This window comes from Aotus nancymaae, unplaced genomic scaffold, assembly GCF_030222135.1.
Source record: "Aotus nancymaae isolate 86718 unplaced genomic scaffold, 86718_ANA_hifiasm-v0.15.2.pri h1tg000019l, whole genome shotgun sequence".
Taxonomy (NCBI): Eukaryota; Metazoa; Chordata; class Mammalia; order Primates; family Aotidae; genus Aotus; species Aotus nancymaae.
The window spans coordinates 4,251,949-4,276,379 of NW_026988431.1; the positions used below are offsets into that span (position 1 = coordinate 4,251,949).

Genomic DNA, 24,431 nt, shown 5'->3' on the forward strand with positions numbered 1-24,431 from the left:
CACTCATTATCTTCATATTCCTAGAATTTGTGACACAAAGATCAATGAATAGCCAATCAATAGCTCACGTTATTTTAATGTAAAGTCTTGATAAACAACTTCTCTTTTTTTTCCTTTAAAGGCCCACTTGGAACTATTGCTAATTGAACTGTATATTCAGGGCAACATGAATCTAGCCTCTTGGGTGGCCATCTTTAAGCTCTGAGCTCAAATAAGCTCCGTACTTATGTTATTTAAGATTGACATTTTGGTGACTCAGGTGGGACCTGAAGCAGACCTTCAGTGATCTCCCTGACTTTGTTGACAGCTGGAGCTCTAGTATGAGCATAACTTTCATTCATCTGACCTCACTGGAGTCAACAGAGATCAGTCAACAGGGTAAGCCCCCCCCCAGATTTGAATGCTCCATTCTTGGTTGAAGATTCAGACCAATTAACTTATTGAAACTACACACATTCCTACCTCAATGTGGTTGGAATTGAAGCTCTATTGTAAGGTAGGAGTTACATTTGTTATTCTCTAGAGTTTCTGCTGATTGCAGATTTGTGACTTTCGCTTTTTCCTTTTGAGTTTGTGCTATTTTTAATTAATTTTTAGAAGTTTTTAATCTTATGGATGGGCATGGTGGCTCATGCCTGTATTCTCAGCACTTTGGGAAGCTGAGGCTGGAGGATCACTTGAGGTCAGGAGTTCAGACCAGCCTGGCCAACAGGGTGAAACCCTGTCTCTCCAAAAAATACAAAAATTCGCCAGGCATGTTGGTGGGCACCTATAATCCCAGTTACTCGGGAGGCTAAGGCAAGAGAATCCCTTGAACCTGGGAGGCAGAGGTTGTAGTCAGCCAAGATCGTGTCACTGCACTCTAGCCTGGGTAACAGAGCAAGACTCTGTCGTCTCCAAAAGAAAAAAAAAGAGTTTTTCAATCTTTTCTCTCTTTTGAAATGTTGGTCAGGGAAAAAAAAAAAAAAATCTCTCTGAAAAGAAATCTTACAGCTTAAATGAAATCTTCCGGCTTAAGTGAAAAAACTATAATCTTTAAAAACTGGTCAGATTCCATAGCTCAGTTCAATTGACAAATCTAAACATTCTTCTTGGGTGACCAAAATTCCTCTCACTGGCTCTTTATGGTCATTCCAAAAACAAGTGCACATTATGGGCAACCATACTTCCATAACTGAGTCTAATAATAAAGATTTACAAGAGCTGTTAAAAGTAGTAGCTGATCTCTTTAGCTCTGGGGGTACCAGGAATTACTTTGTACTATGAGACACAACTTGAATTTTGTGTGTACAATGGCTGACAGGTCACTGGCAAAAACTATGGTTTCTGAAGTAGTTGAAATCAATAGCAGTGAATGATTATAAATGTAGGGGGTTACTCATTTCTTTGAATGTTTAGATAGAAAGACAGGTTTAAACACTTGGAGGTGGAGGAAACAGTTTCTCTCAAGGCATAAAACTCCTGCCGTGGGAGAGGGGGTTGATGACAGAGTGGGCAGATGGGGCATTGGGTCACCTACCAGTCTTTGCAGTGAGGTGCACTGTGAAAGTCGCTTGTGACATTTCTCTCTTCTGGGGGACCCGGAATTCAATGTAAAAGTGGGATCATTCAATTTTAACTATCTAGATGTAAGGCCTTCCAGTTTTGCCTGCTTTTTACATATCTAAATATTAGGCCCTGAAAACTGCAAATGCTTTCTTTGTGCTATTCATTAAATGGCTCAACCCCAAAGTTAGTAATTGGATCAATAAATGAGCTAGGTTGAAAATAACACCGATCTAACTAGACTGGTCTCCAAAATATGACTTTCTGGCATCTAGTTGGCTATTCTGAAACTCTTTGCAAAATGAATTTTCATATATAAAGGAATTCTCCATTTGTAGGGGCATCTCCCTTGCTACACCTAAGCTACTAGAAACTTTTATGACAGGGAAAACAGTGCCTTAAGGTTTATAAAACAAATCTTACTTTTTAAAGATATTTTTACTGATAATCTTATCTTGACTGGGCCTTTACCTATGCCCTTTTTTGTCTCAGCAAATAATGGTGTTTAGATCTAAGTTCTGTGCCTTTGGGATGTAAATTTTCACCTAAGAGTCATGTCTTTGGAATTGTAAATTTAGGATATCCCAGCTCATAACTGTTTGGGGCTTGACAGTCTAAAGCGGAAAGAAACTATTTGCAAACTGGCAAATTGAGAACCTTATAAATCTATTAATACAAAATCTGCTTCTAGGTGTCCTGTATGTCTATTATGTTTATAGGTAGCATATGTATGTGACATTTTACTACAACGTAGATGAACAACCTCCAATTAATGGTCGTAAAGAAAATGTAAGTGACTAAATCAAATATTTTATCAGAAAAATAGAAACTGGCCGAGGCGGGTGGATCACGAGGTCAAAAGATCGAGACCATCCTGGTCAACATGGTGAAACCCCATCTCTACTAATAATACAAAAAAATTAGCTGGGCATGGTGGCGCGTGTCTGTAATCCCAGCTACTCAGGAGGCTGAAGCAGGAGAATTGTCTGAACCCAGGAGGCGGAGGTTGCGGTGAGCCGAGATCGCGCCATTGCACTCCAGCCTGGGTAACAAGAGCGAAACTCTGTCTCAAAAAAAAAAAAGAAAAAGAAAAATAGAAACTGGATAGAAGGGAAATACTGGGTAGAAGAGGGCGGTTCCCTGGCCAGGATTCCATCCTCAAGCGGGGACCCATGGCCCTAAATGAGAACTTCACATTCCTGTTTTTCCACCCAAATGTTGCCTTTTCCACAACCACCCTGGCCTGCCCCACCCTCCACCCTGCACGCATAAAAACCCCAAGTTCCCCTGGCAGAGCAGCAGACCGGAGCGTCAGAGAAGGAGAAAAGAGAAGCAGCCGGACATCAGAGAGAGGCAGCTCGACTTCAGAGAGAGGGCTTGACAGCAGAATTTCACAGAAGAGTTTGGCCACAGACCGCCAAACTCCAGCGGAAGATTATCTTCCTATTCTATCGCCCTTCCAGCTCCCCTTCCTGCTGAGAACTGTTTCCACTACTCAATAAAATCCTCCGCATTCATCCCCTCCAAACTGTTCGCGTGACCTCACTCCTCCTGGACGCAGGACAAGAACCCCTGTGTGGGTGCAAGAGGCTGTCACACTAACTGAGCTGTTAAACACTTAAGCCATCCATGCACATGGCAAAGCTAAAGGACCACACCTTAACACACACCCTCTGGGGCTCCAGAGGTCGTAGGCAACTCCTACATGCTGCCAGGGGCTGGTATGGTTGCGTTTGTTCCTGCAGGTGCCCAAAGGCACTCCCCTGGCTCCTGCCCCAGCTCACCTGCGTGCTAACCCTCCCACAAGGGCATTGAGAGCTGCTGCGGGCTGAGTGACCCAGCCACCCCTTCACGAGTCCCACAGAGCTGTCAAGGAAACTATCCTGTCTCAAATCCAGCTCAAATACGTGCCTTTTAGTTCACATGATTTGAGTAAATCTTTGGTAATAAGACTAGTTTAATATTGTTGGCTTAGTGAAAATAGCTGTGTCTTCTAATCAGGAAAATTCCCATGTATTTATCTATAGAATTTTTGTTTAGGTAGTGGCAAAACATTTTAAGCGAGTCATAGAGGGTTTGTGGAAGATTAATCTTGGGAAGCAAATTTTACGTGTCTTCGAGTTGTCTAAAACTAGAAAGAAATTATAAGTTTTTCTAAAAATTGAGCATTAGTATCAAAAGCAAACTGATGTAAGTCCACAGTCTGTGTTCCTACCTATGTTGAAACAAGGTTTTCTCGGAACACTGATCATTTTTAATAGAAAATTACAAAAGATTATAGAAGTTTTATGGAAATCTTGTGAAGGAAAAGCTGGCTGAGATTGGATGGATTTGGTTATGTTTTATTAAAATTATCTTTAGTATTGATAATATACTAAAAGCAAAATTTGGTTTTCTCCTTAAAACAAGAATTTTGTGTAGTATTAATAAGAGATAGTAAACGATTTGTTTCCTTTTTGAGCAAACTGCCAAATAATTAGGTTGCAGGGAGAGTTGTTGTCTTTATTAGGTTCCTCGATTGGGTATTAAATCTCCTCTCTATCAAATAATAAAAGATTTTGCTTTCTGAAACCTTTGAATTATCATTTTGACAAAATAAATGACTATTATTATGCATTGACCTCTGATCCTATTTTGAGCATGTGTTTTAAACATTTTTGAATTTCAATATCAAATGTTTTAAACCTTTAATACTTTACATATTTCCAAAAATTAAATTTCAAATTCTAAAATTATCTTTTAATCTGTACTAACTTGGACATAAAAGAGGAACCTCTCGAAGTCCAGCAGAGACATATTAGGTTTATTTGGTATGTTAAAATCATATAGGAAGCATTTTCAAATAGGAAATGGTGTTTACATGGACACACAAGGTGGGACAACACACTGGGGACCTTCAGAGTGTGGAAGGTGGGAGGAGGGAGAGCATCAGTAAAATAACTAATGAGTACGAGGCTTAATATGTGGGTGATGAAGTAATCTGTACAATAAACCCCCATAACATAATATAACAAACCTGCACATGTGCCTTTGAGGTTAAAAGTTAGAAAAATAGATTTGAGTTATATTTGTAGACATATATTATTAATATGCATTCCAAAATTATGTAAGATTCTTAAAATTCAGATGTCTTGGTATTTGTTATCAGACATAATTATGATTATTATATTAAATTGTTGTATGCCACAAAAACAACTAAATTTCTTGTCAATTGTATCTTTGACCATGGCTACTCTTTGCCATCCACAGACAATTATTGTTTTAGTTTAATTCTTCTCCAAATGTTATTTATAATTAGCTGTGGTCCAAAATTTACTTCATCTTCCAGGAATTTTGAATAAAGATTTCTGATAACTTTAGAGATCTTATCTTTGGACTAAATAAAATCTTCCAGAGCTCTAATTAAAATGCTGATACATCAATGAAGATTGCTAACTCAACGTCAATCAAAACAAAAGTTATTTCAATTTACTGAACTGATAGAGGACTAAAATGATTTTTACAATTTTTTTGTTTGCAACATTGCTGACTCTTTTATATTTTGTGTTATTTTCTTTTCAGTTATTTATAGCTTACAGCACTGGGTAAAGTATACTTTTTCAAGCAAAATTGAAATGTTTAACTTTCTCTTTAGCTGATTTCTTCAAAATATGGAAACTAATAATGAGTATTCTCATTTTATGGCAATATAGGTATTTGCGTAAGTTCAATAAGTTTGTTTCTTGTTAACAGGATACATTGAACACTGGTAACTTTATCAAAGCTTTTATTAGAGTAGCATATTTTTAGATATGACCAGATTGCTTTGAGGAATTAAAATTGACTTTATAAACCCAATAAAAAGCCCCTTGAAAAGACTGGCATTGTACATGTTTACATGGTTCTCTTACAAGGTTCCTGACCTTGTAATAAGTAAAAATGTCACTTTCTGACAGGCCTAGGAACCTCAAGATATTTTGGGACCTCAAGAAGAGAACACTTTACCCAATTCGTATAGTTATTACAGGCACAATCTGATGGCAAATCCTTGGCTTGTTTTCCAGGCCTCGAGAGGCTTTTAAAAATCTAATTTGAGATTCCTTATGAAAAGGTTCCAGCAAAGCCAACTTAAAGGAGCCTATATGGCCATTCACTATTCTTGTCACACTTTATACAAATAATCATGCCAGGTATAATGCTAAAACTTATTTTGTAAATACACTGATCAGACTAACAATTATCCTTGGCTTACATGGGGAACTGGAAAAAGAAAAAGTATGTTTCAGAAGACTACAGCACACCTGCTATTAGATTCCAGCACTGACTATTGTTTCTGAGTTTTTATAATTCTCCTGTATTTTAGACTAAATCCAGAATTATTTCCTGGCTATGAGTCTCTAAAGAAGAACAGGGGTTTAATTTTCTTCAAGACGTTTTCAGTGGACTCATCGGTGGAACAGGTCTCTTTTCTCATTCTGTCATACATGTTTTCTTTTTGATTGTAATCCTTATGTACAATATGTATCTCTCATTGCTTTATTGCTTCTGAGAAAATTAAAGTCATAATATTCTAAAGACCAGGATGACTCAACAAGTAACAGCAACTGTATAAATAAGTTGACTGAGATTTGGCTAAAGTCTCATTTTGCTGCCCTGTGATACCATCCCAATTTAGCTTTATACACTTAAAATTTCTTACTGAGATGTATCCTCTCCCCTGCCCCTTCCCCACACACCCACATGGGACAGGACCATCTGGGATGAGCCTTCCTATTGATGTAGGACTAAGGAGTCAAAACGATTTTAGTTCATCTACTGTGCTTTCTTCAAAATATCTTGATGAAATAGAGGGAAATGAGAAAACAACAGTAGCTCAGAGCAGGATGAGCTACGTGAGATAGTCAAAATTTATCAGGCCCAAAGACCCGTGAGTATGAGACTTTGGTCATGCCCCTCCTCACAGCATCCATGCCCAGGGTCATTTTTAAAAGGCATTTTTGTTTCTGATTAGCTGCTGCTACCATTACCCTCATGTTCTTGGAATCTGTGATACAAGAATCATGAATAGCCAATCAACAGTTTATGTTACTTGAATGTATATTCTTAGTAAAATCTTAGAAACTGCCTCTTCTTTTTTCCTTTCAAAACCCACTTGTAACTACTGCTAATTGGACCGCATATCCAGGACAACTTGAATCTAAGCTCCTGAGTGGCCATCTTCAAGCTTTGAGCTCAAATAAACTCTGTACTTAATCACATTTTCTGAATCTCATTATTTAAGGTTGACATTATTACCTCTTACACCTCTTTCCCTTACTCAACGTTTAACAATTTTGTTTTCTTTCTGTTTCCCAAATTTGCCAAATTTGGAACTTCTACTTCCTTTTCTCTTTGACAGAATTGTTCTCTTCCCTCCCTACTCTCACTAAGAGATTTTCTTGGCTGGTTCTTTCTTATTTGTATTTTAGTTTCAATGTTCTCTCTGAAGATGGAACACCATTCTCTTACCGCTTGCTTCCTATTGTCCCATACTCTCTATTACACCCCTTTTACATGTTTTTGTAATACTTTCATTATTTGAGATTTTATTATTTGTTTATTACATACTTAATGTCATCTCCCTGACAGAGGGAGGAGGCAGACAAATGCCTAGGCAGATAGGGAAAGTCCCTCACCTTCAAGCCTAAAACAGCCTGAAGGCTGAAAGGCACGACTGCTGAAAGACATCACTGCCAATTGAAACCTGTGACCCAGAGGGAGAACTTCTGTACCTGTTTTCCCACTTTCCTGATTGATTCTTTCTGAATAATGCCTTTTAACCAATTGAATGTTGCCTTTTCTGATACTACCTATGGCTTTCCTGGGCATGCCCATGTGCATACTGGGGGAATTTAGTGGAGCCACAGGATTTTACAACTTATTCAGGAGAGGAACCTGGCTTCTTCAGCTCATGTGGGGGCCCCAGTTTTCAATTTGTGGAGTGGAAATCTGTATGCAGGACCCCTGTCTTTGCTGAGAGCTTTCGTTTTGCTTAATAAATTCTGCCCTTCAATGTATCCAAGTGCCTAATTTTTCCTGGTCATGAGACAAGAAGCCAGATTTAGTTGAACTAAGGAGCAAAAATCCTGTATCATTCTCAGTCCAGTAGAATGTTGGTCTATAAAAGCAGATATTTCCTTTTTGTGTAGATCTCTGAATTACTTCATCTATAAGAATTACTAGAATATTGACCAAGGCACTATTGGATAACAGTGACCAAGCATATTAACTGGATAAGCTGAAAGAATGAATAAATATTATATATATATATACATATTATATATATATTATGTATAATATATAATATTCCTGATTTATATATAATCTTCCTGATATATATATATAATATTTTATACATATATATATTTTATATATATATATATATATATATATATATGTATATCAGGAAAAGACATTCAGAGAGTTTACATAACTGCCCCAAGAATACAAGAGGTGCAGAAGTAAGATGCAAGCTAAGTTATTTCAGACCCACATAGAACGTTGTTTATAACCATAGAGATATAGAGAACAAATGTATTGGCTCCATTCACAGAAAGCTGAGAGTGTAGAAAATATACTAAATAAAAGAGGTTCAAACTTGTAGTCCAAAAGATATTGGGCTATATTTCCACATCTTACATTTCTATTGGTCAGAAGCAGACTAGCTATCTCCAATGCCCCCCCTTTTCTGGATGCTCCAATAGTCCTTGTCATGCTTTGTGCTTACAGCAGGTACAGATTGTAAGGTCTAACTGCGCCCTGGACAGCATGGCGATCCCCATGACATGCACATACACCTCTGGAGGGCCTTCCGGAATTAGAAAACCTGAAGTAACTGGAAGACCATGAAAAGTGGAACAACAATCAACCCCTGCGGTGCCTAACTAACTGGAGACATCCTTCTATTGTTTCTTATTCCAGCCACAATTGACAAGGCCATTGGACTTTATAACTGACCTTGATCACCTCATGACTCCACACCCTACCACCTACTCCCAGCTTGCAAACCTAGGATCCCACCCGGCTTGCAAAAAACCTCCCTAAACTGTAACTTCTGTAACTTTCCACTGCTCACCCCAAACGTGTAAAACCAAATCCTATTCCTCAGCCCTCTGCTGACTCTCTTTTCGGACTCAGCCTGCCTGCACCCAGGTGAATAAACAGCCTTGTTGCCCACACAAAGCCTGTTATGGGCGGGGGGGGGGGGGTCTCTTCATTCAGAGTGCAAGTTTTAACACAGGTCAAAGACATTTTATGGGCTCTGAGCATACTGAATGGCCACCATTTCTAATCTGGAGGTAACCAAGTTCCCCTAATTTGGTTTTACACAGGTAAATAACTTTTCAGAACTCTCTACTCATTTCACAGAGGACATTATTTGGAATGTAGTCATTTTCATTTTATAATAGTAAAGCAATAAAGTATATATTGTATTCCCTTCTTCAGATTTTTATAAAGGCATATTATACAACAAGAGCAGAGTTTCAGAGATTTCAAAATAATAAATTATTTGATGCAATTTGTTTGTTTGTTTGGTTTATTGGTTGGTTTGGGTTTTGAAACCCAGGGCTCTGAATATATGACAAAGAAAGTAGAATGTTAAACACTTTCCAGCTATGATTCTGACTTTCTGATGGTAAGAGAAAGACATACAATGAGGCAAGGAGAAGAAACAAATAAAGTTAAAAGAAGAGACACACAAAAGAAGAACAAAGATGAAGAAGCTGCCGGGGGTCCAAGAGTAGACTCTCCAGCAGACCACATCTGTTGGCAATTGGAAGAAGAATTAAAATTACCAAACATAATGAAACATACAGCCTTTATTCTCTTCAATCTCAGAAAACACAATTGTAACCTGTTTCTGTACAAACACAGCTGTAGTTCGGAGATTACTAATCACTAAGTTTACACATTAGAGATTTTCCTTGGTCACTTTTGATTTCCTGGTTCCATGTGTTTAAAATAGTAATTGCAAAAGGATTGCCAAATGGCAAGGGAGAAATTGTTAATGTGGTGATGGATTCAAGACAGATGTAGTCAAGACAATATTCCAAACAATTTTTAAAAATTTTGATAGACTTGATGGGCATTTTAAAGAGTCATATATTTGCCTTCAAAGCAAGTACTGCTATTTAACATATTTTTAAAAATTTTAATATTTTCATATGATTATTCTGTTTCTGTAGTCTCATTATATTTCAGCAGATGGAAGAAGATAGAGAACAAGAAGTATCAGGCAGTAGAAGCTAAATCAGTAACATTTTAATAATATTAAACGTATTAGTAGGAAACACACAAAAAGACCTGCTGTTTATATTGATATTTCATAAACAGGCTAGTATTTCTCTGCCTATAATCATCTTGTTGTTGTTTTTTTTTTACTTAATGAAAAGAAAGAAAAACAAATTATTTATTTAGAAAACTTGCACATTTAGTAGGGCGAGGTAGAACACAGGGCTGCTCATATGTTAGAAGTCATTCAAACAAAGCTCCATGAGAATCAAATTAAGAATATTGAAGAAGGGAAGAAAATACTACAAAATACAAAGGTCTCTGTGTTCAGCGGTCTCTCACGCTCTTTAGCTCACCAGGGGACAGTAAATGCATTGCTTAAAGAGGTTCTATGTTCCCAGATGTTGAAGCTGGATTAATTGTGAATGCTCACCCCCCCATTGCTTCCCCACTTCGGGTCATTCTTTACTGGCCTCTCATAACACCAGCTCAATGTGATTTTTTGCTGGACAATCAGTCTCATGTTTCGGGGAATGGGAAATGGATAACATGAACACACAGTCATGTCCCTCCAGACTCTGGCTGATTTATGCTCCGATCCTTACCCTCGCAGGCAAGGTACTCTTTTGGCATTCACTAGCTCTGCAGTAGTGGGGCTGACTGTCAGCATTCCCACCATAAACTTCTGTTTTTAGAGGTTTATAACTTGGCTATAAAATGCTGCCTGGAGGGGGGCGAATCTTACAAAATTGTTTTAAGTTACAAGAGAGCAAAAAAAAAAAAACACACACACACAAAATAAAATAAAATGTCTGTAATTTCAGACACTATCTTGCGCTTCTGGAGCTTTGAAAAGCCTGTAATTGTGCTGTCTGTGTGCCCTACTGGCATTCAAATCAATGCTTTGAAGTTCAGCATTTTAAATATAAAATGAAGATACTCCTTTTACTTTGAAGAGATGGCTATCAAAGGAGATTAATGCATAGCTTGCAAGTAAAATAATAATGGGGGGGGGTTCTTTCCAGTCAAAGGAATTTTAGAATCTCTTGTACATGAATTAAGGACCACATCTGGTGGTTAGATGTCAACAATAATAACATTCAAAATGAAGCCCAACGGAAGAATTATTCAAGTTTTCTGAATTGAGATAGTCATAAATTCAAGAACTATGAACAACAATTTACTAGACACAAATATTGGCGGGGCATTCTCCCAATTAAATAAGGATATTCTTTTAATAATGCTTGTAGAACTGTCAACTTCCAGAGGAAGAAACAATTTGCGAGCTAATACTAGTCGGGCTGGTGCTACCATAGATTGCTCTAATATTCCAGTACTCTATCTCACAAATGGTTTATCATTATCGTCAAATGTCTTTCTGCATATTGCTATATTTTAAAAAAGACTCAAAACCTTCAAGCGATTTCATTTATTTATCATAAGAAATTTGCTCAAGATCAATTATGTGTCAATATTCTAAGTACTGTAACAGATCTAAGGAAGAGGGCATGGTCTCTACCCTTGAGGAACAGGAAGATGAGATAGTTCCTTATTCGTAACTTTGAGAAAGTAAAACAGTGTGAATAGGGCATCAACAGGAATCACTCCATCTGGAAAAATCACAGATAACTTTAAAGCACTAGTTCTCAAAGTGCGGTTCCCATATCAGTACTGTCAGTATCACCTGGAAATTTATTAGAAATGCAAATAATTGAGTCTCACCCTAATGCAACTGAATCAGAAACTTTAAGAGTGGGCCAAGCAATCAGAGTGATTACAGACCATTCAGAGGGTCCTAAGAACAAGTACTAATGCCCCAAGGCAAAGTTTCTCAAGCTTTAGAGTACTTTTGGTTTTTTAATTGAGACAGAGTCTCACTCTGTTGCCCAGTCTGGAGTGCAATGGCGCCATCTCCGCTCACTGCAACCTCCGTCTCCTGGGTTCAAGAGATTCTCCTACCTCAGCTGCCTAAGGAGCTGGGACTACAGGTGTGCACCACCACGCCCAGCTAATTTTTGTATTTGTAGTAGAGATGGGGTTTCACGATGGTGGTTACGCTGGTCTCAAACTCCTGACCTTCTGATTCGCCTGACTCAGTCTCCCAAAATGCCGGGATTACAGGCATGAGCCACCATGCCCCACCTAGAGTACTTTTAGAGTCATCTAAAGTACTTGTTAGTACAAAGATTACAGACTGCTGGCCACCCACACCACCAGATTGTTAATTCAGTAGGTTGGGAGCAGGAAATTTACATTGCTAACAAGTTTTTAGGAAGTACTGAAGCTGCTGATCTGGGAACCACACTTTGAGAACCACCGTCCCAAGACATCTTCATGTAATCCAATAACTTCTCTCACTTGCTATGTATTGTTCTTGGAAGAATCAAGAAAATAGTGACTGAAATCATCTTCTCTGTTTTGTGGTTCAGAGGGGAAATTTCAGATGAGAAAAGCTGAGTTGAAAAGGGGACAGGATAATATTTTTAAAAGGAGAAACATTTGTGTAAGGATTAAGTTGTGAATGATCAAATTAGTTAGGGCAAAAGCCATAATTGCTTGAGAAAATGTACAGCAAATGTTATAGGGAAGTAGGAATTTGAACAGATCTATTTATGATACAGCTAAAAATATTTTCTCACCCCATCAAATTAGGTTAATCATGTGGGATTCGGCTGCTCAAAATTTAAAGTCTAAGATACATGGAGAATGAAATACTTTTTCCATGTCAGTTTCCTGGCTTCTTTCTAAAGAGAGTCTGACTCTCACACTTTATTTTTATTTCCTAGGCATAAGAAATCAGTGGCTTGACTTGAACTTACGTTTGCCTTTTCCGTCCACATACCACTTTCTGAAATTGGAAAAGACATTATTCAGAGTACAGAGACCTAAATTTCAGAATCGGAATGTGACTGCTAATTCATATTTGAAGCTCAAGTTTTAAAAGACCAGTGAATTTAGCTATTCTGAAACTTCACCAAGCGGTAATTATGAAATCCACTAGCCACGCATCCATTCATCCATCCAACAATGAAAAACAAACTTGACTTTGTAAGGTCTTTTAGACTGACTGATGGCACCATGGATGCTATTGGTGACCCCCGTGACCTGCACGTACACCTCTGGAGAGCCTTCCGGAATTAGAAAACCTGAAGTACCTGGAAGACCAGGAAAAGCGGAAGAACCATCAACTCCTGCGGCACCTAACTAACTTCAGACATTCTTCTGTTGTTTCTTATCCCGGCCTTGACTGACAAGGCCATTGGACTTTATAACCGACCTTGGTCAACCTCCTGACTCCAGACCCTACCCTCCCAAGTTGCAAAAAAAAAAAAAAAACCCTAAACTGTAACTTCTGTAACTTTCCACTGCTCACCCCAAACCTATAAAACCAACTCCTCTCCCACCACCCTACACTGACCCCCTTTTCGGACTCAGCCCGCCCACACCTGGGTGAATAAACAGCCATGTTGCTCACACAAAGCCTGTTGTTTGGGGGTCTCTTCATTCAGAGCACGTGTTTTAACAGACTTAAGGAAATGTATAATCCATTTGAAGATAGAAATTAAACAATGAATTCATTGCAGTCATGATATATTTTATGTGAAAGAAAAACAAACCAAACTTGTATAGGAGCCGTAACAAGAGCACCTAACTTTGTCTAAAGCCAAAGATTGGAGGTCAATGAAAAATTCTTTCAAGAAATGATGTTTAAGCCAATGCCTGAGACACAAGTAAGCAGAAGTCAGGAGAAGAGTCATGGTAAGTATAACCAGGCAAGAAGGGAGGCTTGTGTCTGAATGTGAGACAGAAAGAGACAAAGCCAGGAGGAACGTGAGCAGTACCAAGGATGACGCTGGAGAGCTTGGCGAGGGAGACACTGAGGGACTGTAAGCAGGACCCTGCCATGATGAGATTTGAATACGGAAGGGCTCGCTGTGGCTTCTACATGCAGAATGCAGCGGAGAAGAGAGAGAGGCTGCATTCAGAATAGAGACAAAATGTAATATTCCCAGCCTTCCTCAGTTCCTAAAGAAAAATAGCTTTGTAAGTTTTATTCTTTCATTATATCATATATCAGCATTATGGTTATGACTTTTAGAATATATATTTCTTGATTCTGTACTTAAGAAAAATATGCTTCATTTTAAGCAAACTCTCATTTTATAGAAAAGATAAATGTTAGAGAAATGAATAGTTCAGTCTTTGTGGTAGGAGCTGAACTGTGTCCCCTACAAAATTCATGTAAGTCCTAACCCCTAATACCTCAGAATGTGACTGAATTTGGAGACAGGGTCTTTAAAGGGGTAATTAAGTTAAAATGAGGGCATCAGGGTGGGCCCTAATGCAATATGACTTGGTGCTCATAAAAGAAGAGATTGAGACACAGCCATGCACAGAAGGAAGACCATGTGAGGACAGAGGGTTCACACAGCCAAGAAAAAAGCTGTCACAAGAAGCCAACTATAAAGACACCTTGATCTCTGACTTCTAGACTCCAGAGTTGTGAGAAAATAAGTTTATGTTGTATGAGCCACTGGTCTGTGACATTTTTCTATGACAGACTTAGGAAACTAATATACTTTATACCAACATACCCTTTGTTTAAGGAAAAGAAAAATCACTGTAGGTTTTCTTGGAAATATGTTCTCTTAACAAATTCAAAATTCATTTATATCCCAGCAGGAGTCCAAATGAAGGAGAAACTAATTTACTGGGGAGTTTTTAGAGGGCAGGGTGTGGGGGAAGAACCGAAGGAATGTGCATGATATGTAAAGTGAAACATGGTATTTGGTTCAGTGAATTCCCACATTGCTCAGGCCCTCAACAGCCAGTTGTACACTATATAAGAACAACTACATTGGCTAAATCCAGAGATCCTAGCAGTGTCATAAGCTCTGCCTTGACCATGAAAATCAACCGTTGTCAATGTCCTGAAAGCCTGAATGCCTCATGCACACATTCAAGTCAGGGAGATTTCCTTCATTCTGTTTATTTCTATTGAAATCATCAAGCATGCACCTTGCATATATCTACTGGTTTACTATGTGTAGAGAATTATGGAGCATAAGAAGAATTTTAACACACAGTCCATAACCATAACTCCAAAGAAATAAAGTTAGAGATCAGTTAACATATACAAAACGACTTGTTATCCTCCAAAGTGAGTTAACAGAAGTTAATTTGGAATGGTTTATCTTTTTCTTTCTTTTTTTTTTTTTTGAGACGGAATCTTGCTCTGTTGTCCAGGCTGGAGTGCAATGGCGCAATCTCAGCTCACCACAACTTCCATCTTCTGGGTTCAAGGAATTCTCCTTCCTCAGCCTCCCAAGTAGCTGGGATTACAGGTGCATGCCACCAGACCCAGCTACTTTTTGTATTTTTAGTAGAGATGGGGTTTCGCTATATTGGTCAGGCTGGTCTCGAACTCCTGACCTCATGATCTGCCCGCCTTGGCCTCCCAAAGTGCTGGGATTACAGGCATGAGCCATCACGCCCAGCCTTGCAATGGTATTTCAAGTGACAGCAGAGTTTATCCTAGATGAACAAACTTGTCTGCAATGGGCTGACTTCCACGTAACACTTAACATCCATCCATTCATCCATGTTAAATCAACTGGAAACACACATAAACGTACCAAGCCACAGAGACAAGACTTTGATTTTTCTTCATTGTCATTGAGCAGTTTCTCTTACTCTGTGGTTTCTTTCGCTTTGTTTTTCATGAAAGCACAGCAGGTACAACCATTTAAACTCCATTCCTGGCTGTGATCCTCTTTTGTAAACATTCCTTCAAAGTTAAAATGAAAACTACTCTTTCTTTTCTTACAATGAAAGGAATACATTTTTTTTCCCCGTTCTGCCTAAAATATCAAAAACACATAACCAGGGCCTCTTAAATGCAAATGGCTTTTTGACCTCCCTTGTATATCTGGGTTCGTTGGGTCTTCTCTATAATTCTCCTTTCTCTAAATGTTTCCTTTCTTTTATTTGCTCTTTACTGAGAAATGCTAGCACCGTTTTTTGGAAATCAATGAAAAAACATTGAGATGCTTTGTTCACCACATGGGCTCTTCTGCTTTGGGGTAGTGGGCATTTATTATCTCTGTCAGGTATTGGCAGCATCTGATTTTGTTGATCTACAGGCACAGAAAGGACTGGAAACTGAGTATGTATGTTATTATGACTCAAGACACATAAATTCATTATGTGTACATTTTAACAAGCACAATTTATTTATAATTATATTGAAATTCTTTAGCTCCAAGCAAAGATACAGAGGGAGACAGATTTGATAAGCTACTTTTAATTTTTGGGGTTTTTTTTTTTGCATATTCTATTGCTAAGAGCTCTAGTACTAAAAAGGAATGGAATTGAAAAGGAACACTGAGGAAAGCTCGATAACATATAAAGCAAGAATTTTACCTGGCAAAGCCGACACCTCTGCTGACTCCATTAGCGTCTCTTAGAATTCTTGTGGAAATGACATGTCCAAAAGGTTTCAGCATGTTCTCAAGTTCCTGCTCGTCCATAGAAATGGGGAGATTTGAGATGTATAGGTTTGTTGGGTCTTGCTCCTGTTGCTAAGGGAAGGAAAGAAACAAGGGCAGTAAGTTCTGAATAGTGAGAAGCATTGTACAAATGGAGAAACTTTTGTTTAAACTACAATCTAGATTATAATCTCCAAAGTGCTCTTGAAAGTGCTTTCACTAGGGGCATTACTTCTTTTTATTAATGCCTTGTCTTGTGCAGAATGTTTATCATAGACACGATGATAAATGAAAGGCAAGCTCTCTGTCCATCCTTCCGTAGAAAGACAAATAAACTTTTACTGCAATTGAACTAAGGCAAATGTGTATATATTTTTTATTCCCATTAACTACGCCTTTTATGATTTTCACTGTTACTAGCATCACAATTAGTTACTGATATTGTATTTAGTGAGTTCATAAGCATTGTTCCAAACACTTAACGTGCATTATTTCATTCGATATTTAACAGATATAATTATTTTATGGATGACAAAATTGATCTCTAACTTATCAAAATTACACAGCTCATAAGTGCCAAACTGAGGGCTGAAATCTGGGCCTATCACCAAAGTCCATGGGATTTATTGCTCTGGTCTACTGCTTTCCATTAGACCAATGAGTCTCAAAGTATAGTCCCAGGAATGCAGCATCAGCCTTAGCTTCAACTGGCAACTTATTGGAAACACAATTTTTCAGGCCCCACCATAGAACTACTGAAGCAGAATCTGAGAATGGGCCAAGAAATCTGTGTTTTGACAAGCCCTCCAGGTGATCCTGATGACAGCTTAAGTTTGAGAATTGCCATACTAGACTAGGCCTAAATATTTATATACAAATAAGATTATTATGTCTATCATATCCTAATTCGTCGGCAGTAATGCTTAACTAAGCTTTGCTAAATGGAATGGGAAACCAAACCACGATTGCTAGCATTATTTCTGTGTGTATCAATTTTCTCTATTTTATATAATAAATTAATAATTTAGAACTTAGTTGTATTTATGTCTCAAATAAAACACAGTCAAAAACTTGATGGATTAGTCATTAATATCAAAATGTATCAAATATCTAATTGAACTATTATATTTTAAGCAAAACAAAAACCTTAACTTCAAGAATAGGCCAGAGATTAAATTACAAAAAGAAATCCTGAAGTCTATAGGAAATGGCATTATGTAACAGTAAAATATCTTTTGTGAAAAGAAAATATCATATTATTAGATTTTTATGGTTTTAAAACCAATAAATAAGTACAATAAACAAGAATCCAAATATTGTTTCAGGTCAAGAAATAATTTTTGTATGCAACTGAAGTCCTGTATTTTTAACAACTCAAAATATTCAGATAGGTCGTAATATTTTATTAAAACTTAGAGTGAATACGATGTATTGTTAGTTTCATTTCAAACATAGTTGACTTTTCAAGCTTTTAGTACCATGGGAAATAGCAAAAATAAAATATAATTAATCTGGAAAAGATGACTAGAGCCTTAATATTTAGGAATAGTTTATGTAAGGAGACTGAGTGAAGTCAGTCTCTCTTTTTCTCTCTCTGTCACAGACATACACATAAACACACACAGAGACACATACATAGAAACACACACACACACAAATCCATAGAAACACACACACCCCACCATCACCACCACCATCATCACTACCACCACCAATAACTGTCATGGTCCTAGAGAAAAAACAGAGATAATGTTATTCTTCTTTAAATGGTTTTGATCTTGTTTGTGTTTTTTGTGGGGTGGTAAATAAAAAGAAAAAGTGACACTTCAAATACATAATAATGAACCTTATCTACATATAACTTCCAACGTTCATACTGTTTCACCATTCATCATTTAATTTTAATCTTCACATTGTCGCTCCAAAGGTAGTTTGGCAAATATCATTACACTTACTGGATAATGAGGAAATGGAGACATGAAAGATTCACCAGCTTGCCCAAGGACAATCTAATAATTAGTGACAGGGTTAAAATTAGATTTAGTGACTAATTTTCCTATCTTCAGCTCAGTGCACTATCCACCAGTCCAATGTTTCTCAAGCTTCAATTATTTGAAATACCAAATCTTAGAAATTCTTGCCAGTCATAGATTATTACTTATTTTAAAGTTTTTCTAAATAAACATACCTCTGGGGCTTAAAACAATCTATTTGAAAAGATAACTTTATGTTGTTACCATAACTGAAAAGCCAGTATTACTTTCCATAAATGGGAAGTTACTGTAAAAGCAGTGAACAAATTAATGTTTTCAAATTATAGCTAGGTACTGTTTGCAGAAGGCTTTGGAGCTCCTGCTTGACTCTGTTGCAAAGAGAATTCATAATGAATGGAAGTGTTAGAAGCACATTAGCACCAGATTGAGTCTTTTTACTGGGAAGAATCAGAATCCAAAAAGAACTGAGAAAGGAACAATTTTCTTATGATGTGATTTCTGAGTCCCCCATTGTCTAGAACTACTGAAGTTCTATGAGAAACACATGCTCCACAGCTTTGGAGTTCCTCATCAATCCAGAGCTTACCAATGAGTGGGCCACAGCATATGATAGTCCTATGAATGTGTTGGAATTTGCTCAATATTCAATACCCCTTTGCCCTTGATCAGGTTAATAATCACAACCTATGCCAATGTCCCAGGGTACTGTACAGATCTTAGAATTTTCTCCAGGTACCAGTGCACCAGTTTATCCAAATTCAAAGTCATTTCCATATTCCCTAAGTATTGAATGCACTGCAGTTGCCCAAAATGGTGTACCATAAGTACGCAGAGCTTAGTACATAAGGGATGGCCTGGTAAGCTATTTTCTGAATCCAAATTCAAACAACAAGGCCAACTCAATTTGTATTCACAGAGACAGTAGCACATTGGACAGTGTCATTCCTTAATTTGTATTCACAGAAAGAATATGGCATTGGGAAGTGTTATTTAAGTAATTCTGTCTTTTGAAATGGAGGCAGTATTAGTCTTGAATACATTGGTTGAAAATTTAAGTCATGCATGGAATAAACTTTAAAATAGTATATACATTTATATTTTTGCTTTCAATTTATGTATCAGGTGTATGTAAATGGATGGTCATTTTCAAAAGGTTCACTGGCACTGTGAAACACAGAGCACTTTCCTTTTAATTTTCCAGAAAGGTTTTTCACAGGATAACTGCAATTTTAAAAGATCTTTTTATAATTTTTATCTTAACTTATATTTTTGTGGACACAGCTCCCGAGTGGACCTACAGTGTCATCTTATCCAATCTTATCACTTAACAGATGGATAAAAGCAGAAGCTAGTGGTGAGATTATGACTTGCCCAAGGCCACTCAGCTAGAAGAACAGGCTAGAAATAGAGTCTTTTATACTTAATCTTTTGTTATTGCCAATTCACAACACTGACTTTATTCTTAAAATTCAATGAGTAATAAATAGCAGGTTGTAGTTCAAAAGAATATCAGTACAGACAAAAATAAATACATTTGAGTTCCTTGTTTTGTTCACTTTTGCCTATTCGTCAATAAGCTTGAGGTAAAGAGTGAAGGCTCTGAACAAAGAGTTCCTAGCCTTAGCTAGGATTCTACACATGGTCATTGAATGAATAATGTGCTGTGTGTATCAGACTGTAAAACTATACGACTACAATTCATACATGTATTACATTTAACTGTCCGTGTCACTATAAGTAACTCCCCCATTTTGGCTTCTTCCTACATTTTTTCATCTGTACACGGATTTCTTAGTTTATTATTTAGTTTTATCTAAAAGTTCATTAAAAAAAGTTAGAAAAGTATCCTTTTTATTGTTAATAGGAGCCCAGATCTGTCATTTTAAGCAAAAATATGTAAATAATTTATTTTCCCTGAAATTACTTCTTTTTCCTCAGGTTTTTAAGGTATGGATGCTGTCAGAATATGATTTATCGGCATTCATTTACTTTTTAGCAGTTTAAACAATTTCAGAACTTCAGAACATTTCAAGGTGGCTAACCAAATGAATACTTGTAGAGGACAAGAAAACGCTGCCCTATCTAGATCAAAGGTTACATCTGTGTTTTTGAATATGCATTATGGCCATTATGCAATCACAGTTCTGAAAAGGGCTATTAGTAGAACACAGTTTTAAACTTAAAAACAATATGACAACATTCACATTTGATAGAATGACATTTAAATGCTCAGGAAGTAGCTACAGTACTAGCACTAAATTGAGATTTTAGAGTAATTTTTTAAACTACCTGGAGTGCGAACTATTTTTATTTCCGATATGCCATGGATCAATATATTTGTAGAATATAAGAAAAATAAGTAGAAAATAAAATAAAAAGCTATGCAAAATGCCAGTTCCAACTTTTTATTATCACATTCAACAGACACCAAATTACATGTTGGATTAGACATTATGATAATGTCAATTGTTATAAAAGATTTTAAAGGCTTTCTCTCAATTTCCGTATATATTTCACTGTGGACAAGTAGCAGGTAGCATAACAAACTGTGATTAGAACTGCTTTATGGGAATATATTCCTATTATTTCTTGTCCTAATGGGACACCCTATGGGTCTTAGTAAGTGAGTAGTTCTTCCTTACTTTATATACTCTCGAGTCCTTTTTTAAAAACATTTTTAATTAGCATGTAATAATCGTACCAATGTATGTGGTACAAAGTGATATTCTGATATATGAATACAATGTATAATGACTGAATCAGGGTAATTATCATATTCATAACCTCAAACATTTATTATTTGTTTTGGGAACATTCAAACTCCTTTATTCCAGCTATTTAAAAACATGCAATAAATTATTGTTAAGTGTAGTCACTCTGCAGTGCCATAGAACACTAGAACTTATTTATCCTTTCTAGCTGTAATGTTGTACCTGCTTATTGATTGAAAGATACACATATACCCCCTTCCTGCTATCCTTCCCAGCCTCTAGTCACCACAATTCTACTCTCTACTTCCATGAGTTTAACTCTTTAGCTCTTACATATGAGTAAGAACACATGGTATTTATTTTTCTGTGTGCCTGCTTGTTTCACTTAACATAATATCCTCCAGGCCCATCTATGCTGTCATGCATGATAGAATTTTATTCTTTTTTATGACTAAATAGTACTCCACTGTGTGTGTATGTGCACACACACTGAATTTTTAAATGGATCTAAAAAACTGGATATCTGCATATAGAATAATGAAACTAGACCCCTATCATTCATCATATACAAAAATCAACTCAAAATCTTGAAATGGATTAAAGATTTAAATGTGAGACCCAAAAACTGTAAAACTACAAGAAGACAACATAAAGGAAAGGGTTTAGGATTTTGGTCTGGACAAAGATTTTTTTGTGGATAAGACTTCAAAAGCACAAGCAACAAAAGCAAAAATGGACAAATGGGACCATATCCAACTAAAAGGAAGCAACCAGCAGAGTCAGGAGACAGCCTGCAGAATGGGAGAAAATATTTGCAAACTATTCATCCGCCAAGGGATTAATATACAGAATATACAAATAACTCAAACAACTCACCCTCAAGAGCATAAATAATCTGATTAAATAAAAGGCAGATAACTTAACTAGACATTTCTCCAAAGAAGATATACAATGGCCGACAGATATATAAAAAATATACTCAAAATCAATCAGCAAGGAAATGCAAATCAAAACCACAATGATATATCATCTCACCCCTATTAGAATGCCTATTATCAGAAAAAAACAAAAAATCACCAGTGCTGGTAAGGATGTCGAAAAAAGGAAACTCTTATATACTTTTAGTCGGAATGTAAATTAGTATACCCATTATGGAAAACAGTGTGAGGGTCCTCAGAAAATGAATAATAATACTACCATGTGACTCAACAATCCCACTACTAAGTATCCAAAGAGAAGAAAATAAGTGTATCAAACAGATGCCTGCACCTCCATGTTTATTCCAAGCCCTTTTAAATCACAAAGTTGTGTATAAGCAATTTACAGAATTATTTTAACTATTGGGTGAAAAAATGCTATCTCAAGATGAATTATCCTGAGCAGTCATGACACAACTTTCAGAAATACCCTAAGGAGGTGTGAAACAACTCTAAAACAAGCATGTAACTACAGATTTTTTTAAAAAACACTGAAGAGTATGGATATATTGACTAAAGATAATAATATTTCCTTATATAGAGCAAATTTTTTAGTATTTAAAATGTTTCGGGTCATTTTATATCATGTGGTTCTTTATCTACCTCATAAGGTAGATAGGGAAAGAGTTAGTATCCCAAAGATGCAAATGAGAAAACTGGGTCTGATATCTTAAGCGGGTTACGAGAGTCACGTGGCTGGTAAGTGAATTAGCAATATCATAAGTGATATTGTTTGACTCCTGATGTAGTACTTTTTACTACACTAGACCAATTTTAGAGACTGCCTGTAAATATCGTTAATCAGTGACTCTTACTTGTAGAAAAGAAAATTAATGTGGCTACAAAGGAGCAAGATTTTTTTAATGGAACAGCCTATTTTAAATGCTGCAGCAATTTAAAAATTAATAATAACTGGCCGGATGCAGTGGCTCACGCCGGTAATCCCAGCACTTTGGGAGACTGAGTTGGGCAGATAACAAGGTCAGGAGTTCGAGACTAGCCTGATCAACATGGTGAAAGCTTGTCTCTACCAAAAATACAAAAATTAGCCAGGCGCTGTAGCAGGTACTTGTAATCCTAGCTACTGAGAAGGCTGAGACAGGAGAATCACTTGAATCTAGGAGGCAGAGGTTGGCGTGAGCTGAGGCCACTCCACTGTACTCCAGCCTGGGTGACAGAGCGAGACTCGATCTCAAAAAATAAAAATTAAAAAAACCCAAAAAACAAACAAACAAACAAAAACTGCATGTTTTTTCTTACTCTGAAAACCAGGAATCAGAGCATTCCATGTTAACAAACTGCCCTAAAAGCATCAGATATTTTGGAATTAGCTTAATACTAATTTGAACAAAAATGCTCTCACTTTTCTGGTGCTAGTTACTGCAGCTCTAGATGAGAACTGAAGGAAGCCTGCTGTTTTGGTCATACTTGCTTCAGTGTTATATATTTGTGTGATAGTTAATTTTATGTGTCAACTTCACTAAGCTATAGTGTGTCCAGATTGGTCGAACATTTTCTGGGTGTTTCTATGGGGCTGTTTTTGAATGAGTTTAACATTTAAACTGATAGACTGTGTGAAGCAGATTGCTCTCCTCAATATGGGTGGCCCTCATCCAATCCGTTGGAGACCTGAATAAAACAAAAAGGCTGCTCCTCCCCAGAGTTAAGAAAGACTTCCTCCTATCTGACTGCCTTTGAGCTGGGACTTTATTTTCCTGACTTCAGAGCCTGACTGAAATGTCAGCCCTTCCTGAGTCTTGAACCTGACCGCCTGCAGACTGGAACAACTGTGTGGGCTCTCCTAGGACTCCAGCTACCAATGCAAGATCCTGGGACTTGTCAGCCTCTATAATTTCATGAGTCAAGTCCATATGATAAAGAGCGGGGGGAAGATGGAGAGATGTGGGGGAGAGAGGAAAAAGGAAAGAGGGGGAGAAGGAGGAGAGGGACAGATGACGGGAGAGAAAAAAAGAGGGAGTGAGAGACTAAGGGAATGGGAGGGAGGGACAGGGGAGAGACAGGGAGAGGGAGACATGGGGAGACAGAGGGACATATGGAGGGACAGAGGAAGAGAGGGAGATGGACAGAGGGACAGAGAGAGACTTGCAGGGGAGAGAGAGACAGAGAGTGAGGGAGAGGGAGTGAGGGAGATACAGAAAGAGACATCCTATTGGTTCTGTTTCTCTGGAGAACCCTGACGAATACAATGTGTTAGTTTTGTCATGTATGTATTGCCATGAAAAAATAAAGACATACGATCAGCTCTGACCTTCCCACTAGGACTTCTGCATTCCCTGGACACAAAGCCAGTGCCTCTGACCCAGCAAAGTAAGATGCCTTAAGCAGCAAACATCCAAGGTAATGCATTAAAGAGCAAAGGGAAGAGTAAAGAAGGACTGCAAAGAAGAAGGCTTTCACCTTTAAATGGTGCCTGAAAACATGCCCTCTGTCCTGTTTGCTAAGCAC

The 24,431-nt window shown here is 37.4% G+C and overlaps 1 protein-coding gene across 9 annotated transcripts in view; it reads right to left on the reverse strand.

Moving 5' to 3' along the window:
- Positions 1-24,431, reverse strand: part of RBMS3 (RNA binding motif single stranded interacting protein 3) — a 1,161,208-nt gene that overhangs the window by 275,541 nt on the left and 861,236 nt on the right. For all 9 annotated transcript variants that reach the window (XM_064378594.1, XM_064378591.1, XM_064378593.1 and 6 more), the window contains one exon: positions 16,219-16,376. In XM_064378594.1, coding sequence (XP_064234664.1) covers positions 16,219-16,376 — 158 coding nt within the window. The remainder of the gene's footprint in view (positions 1-16,218; positions 16,377-24,431) is intronic.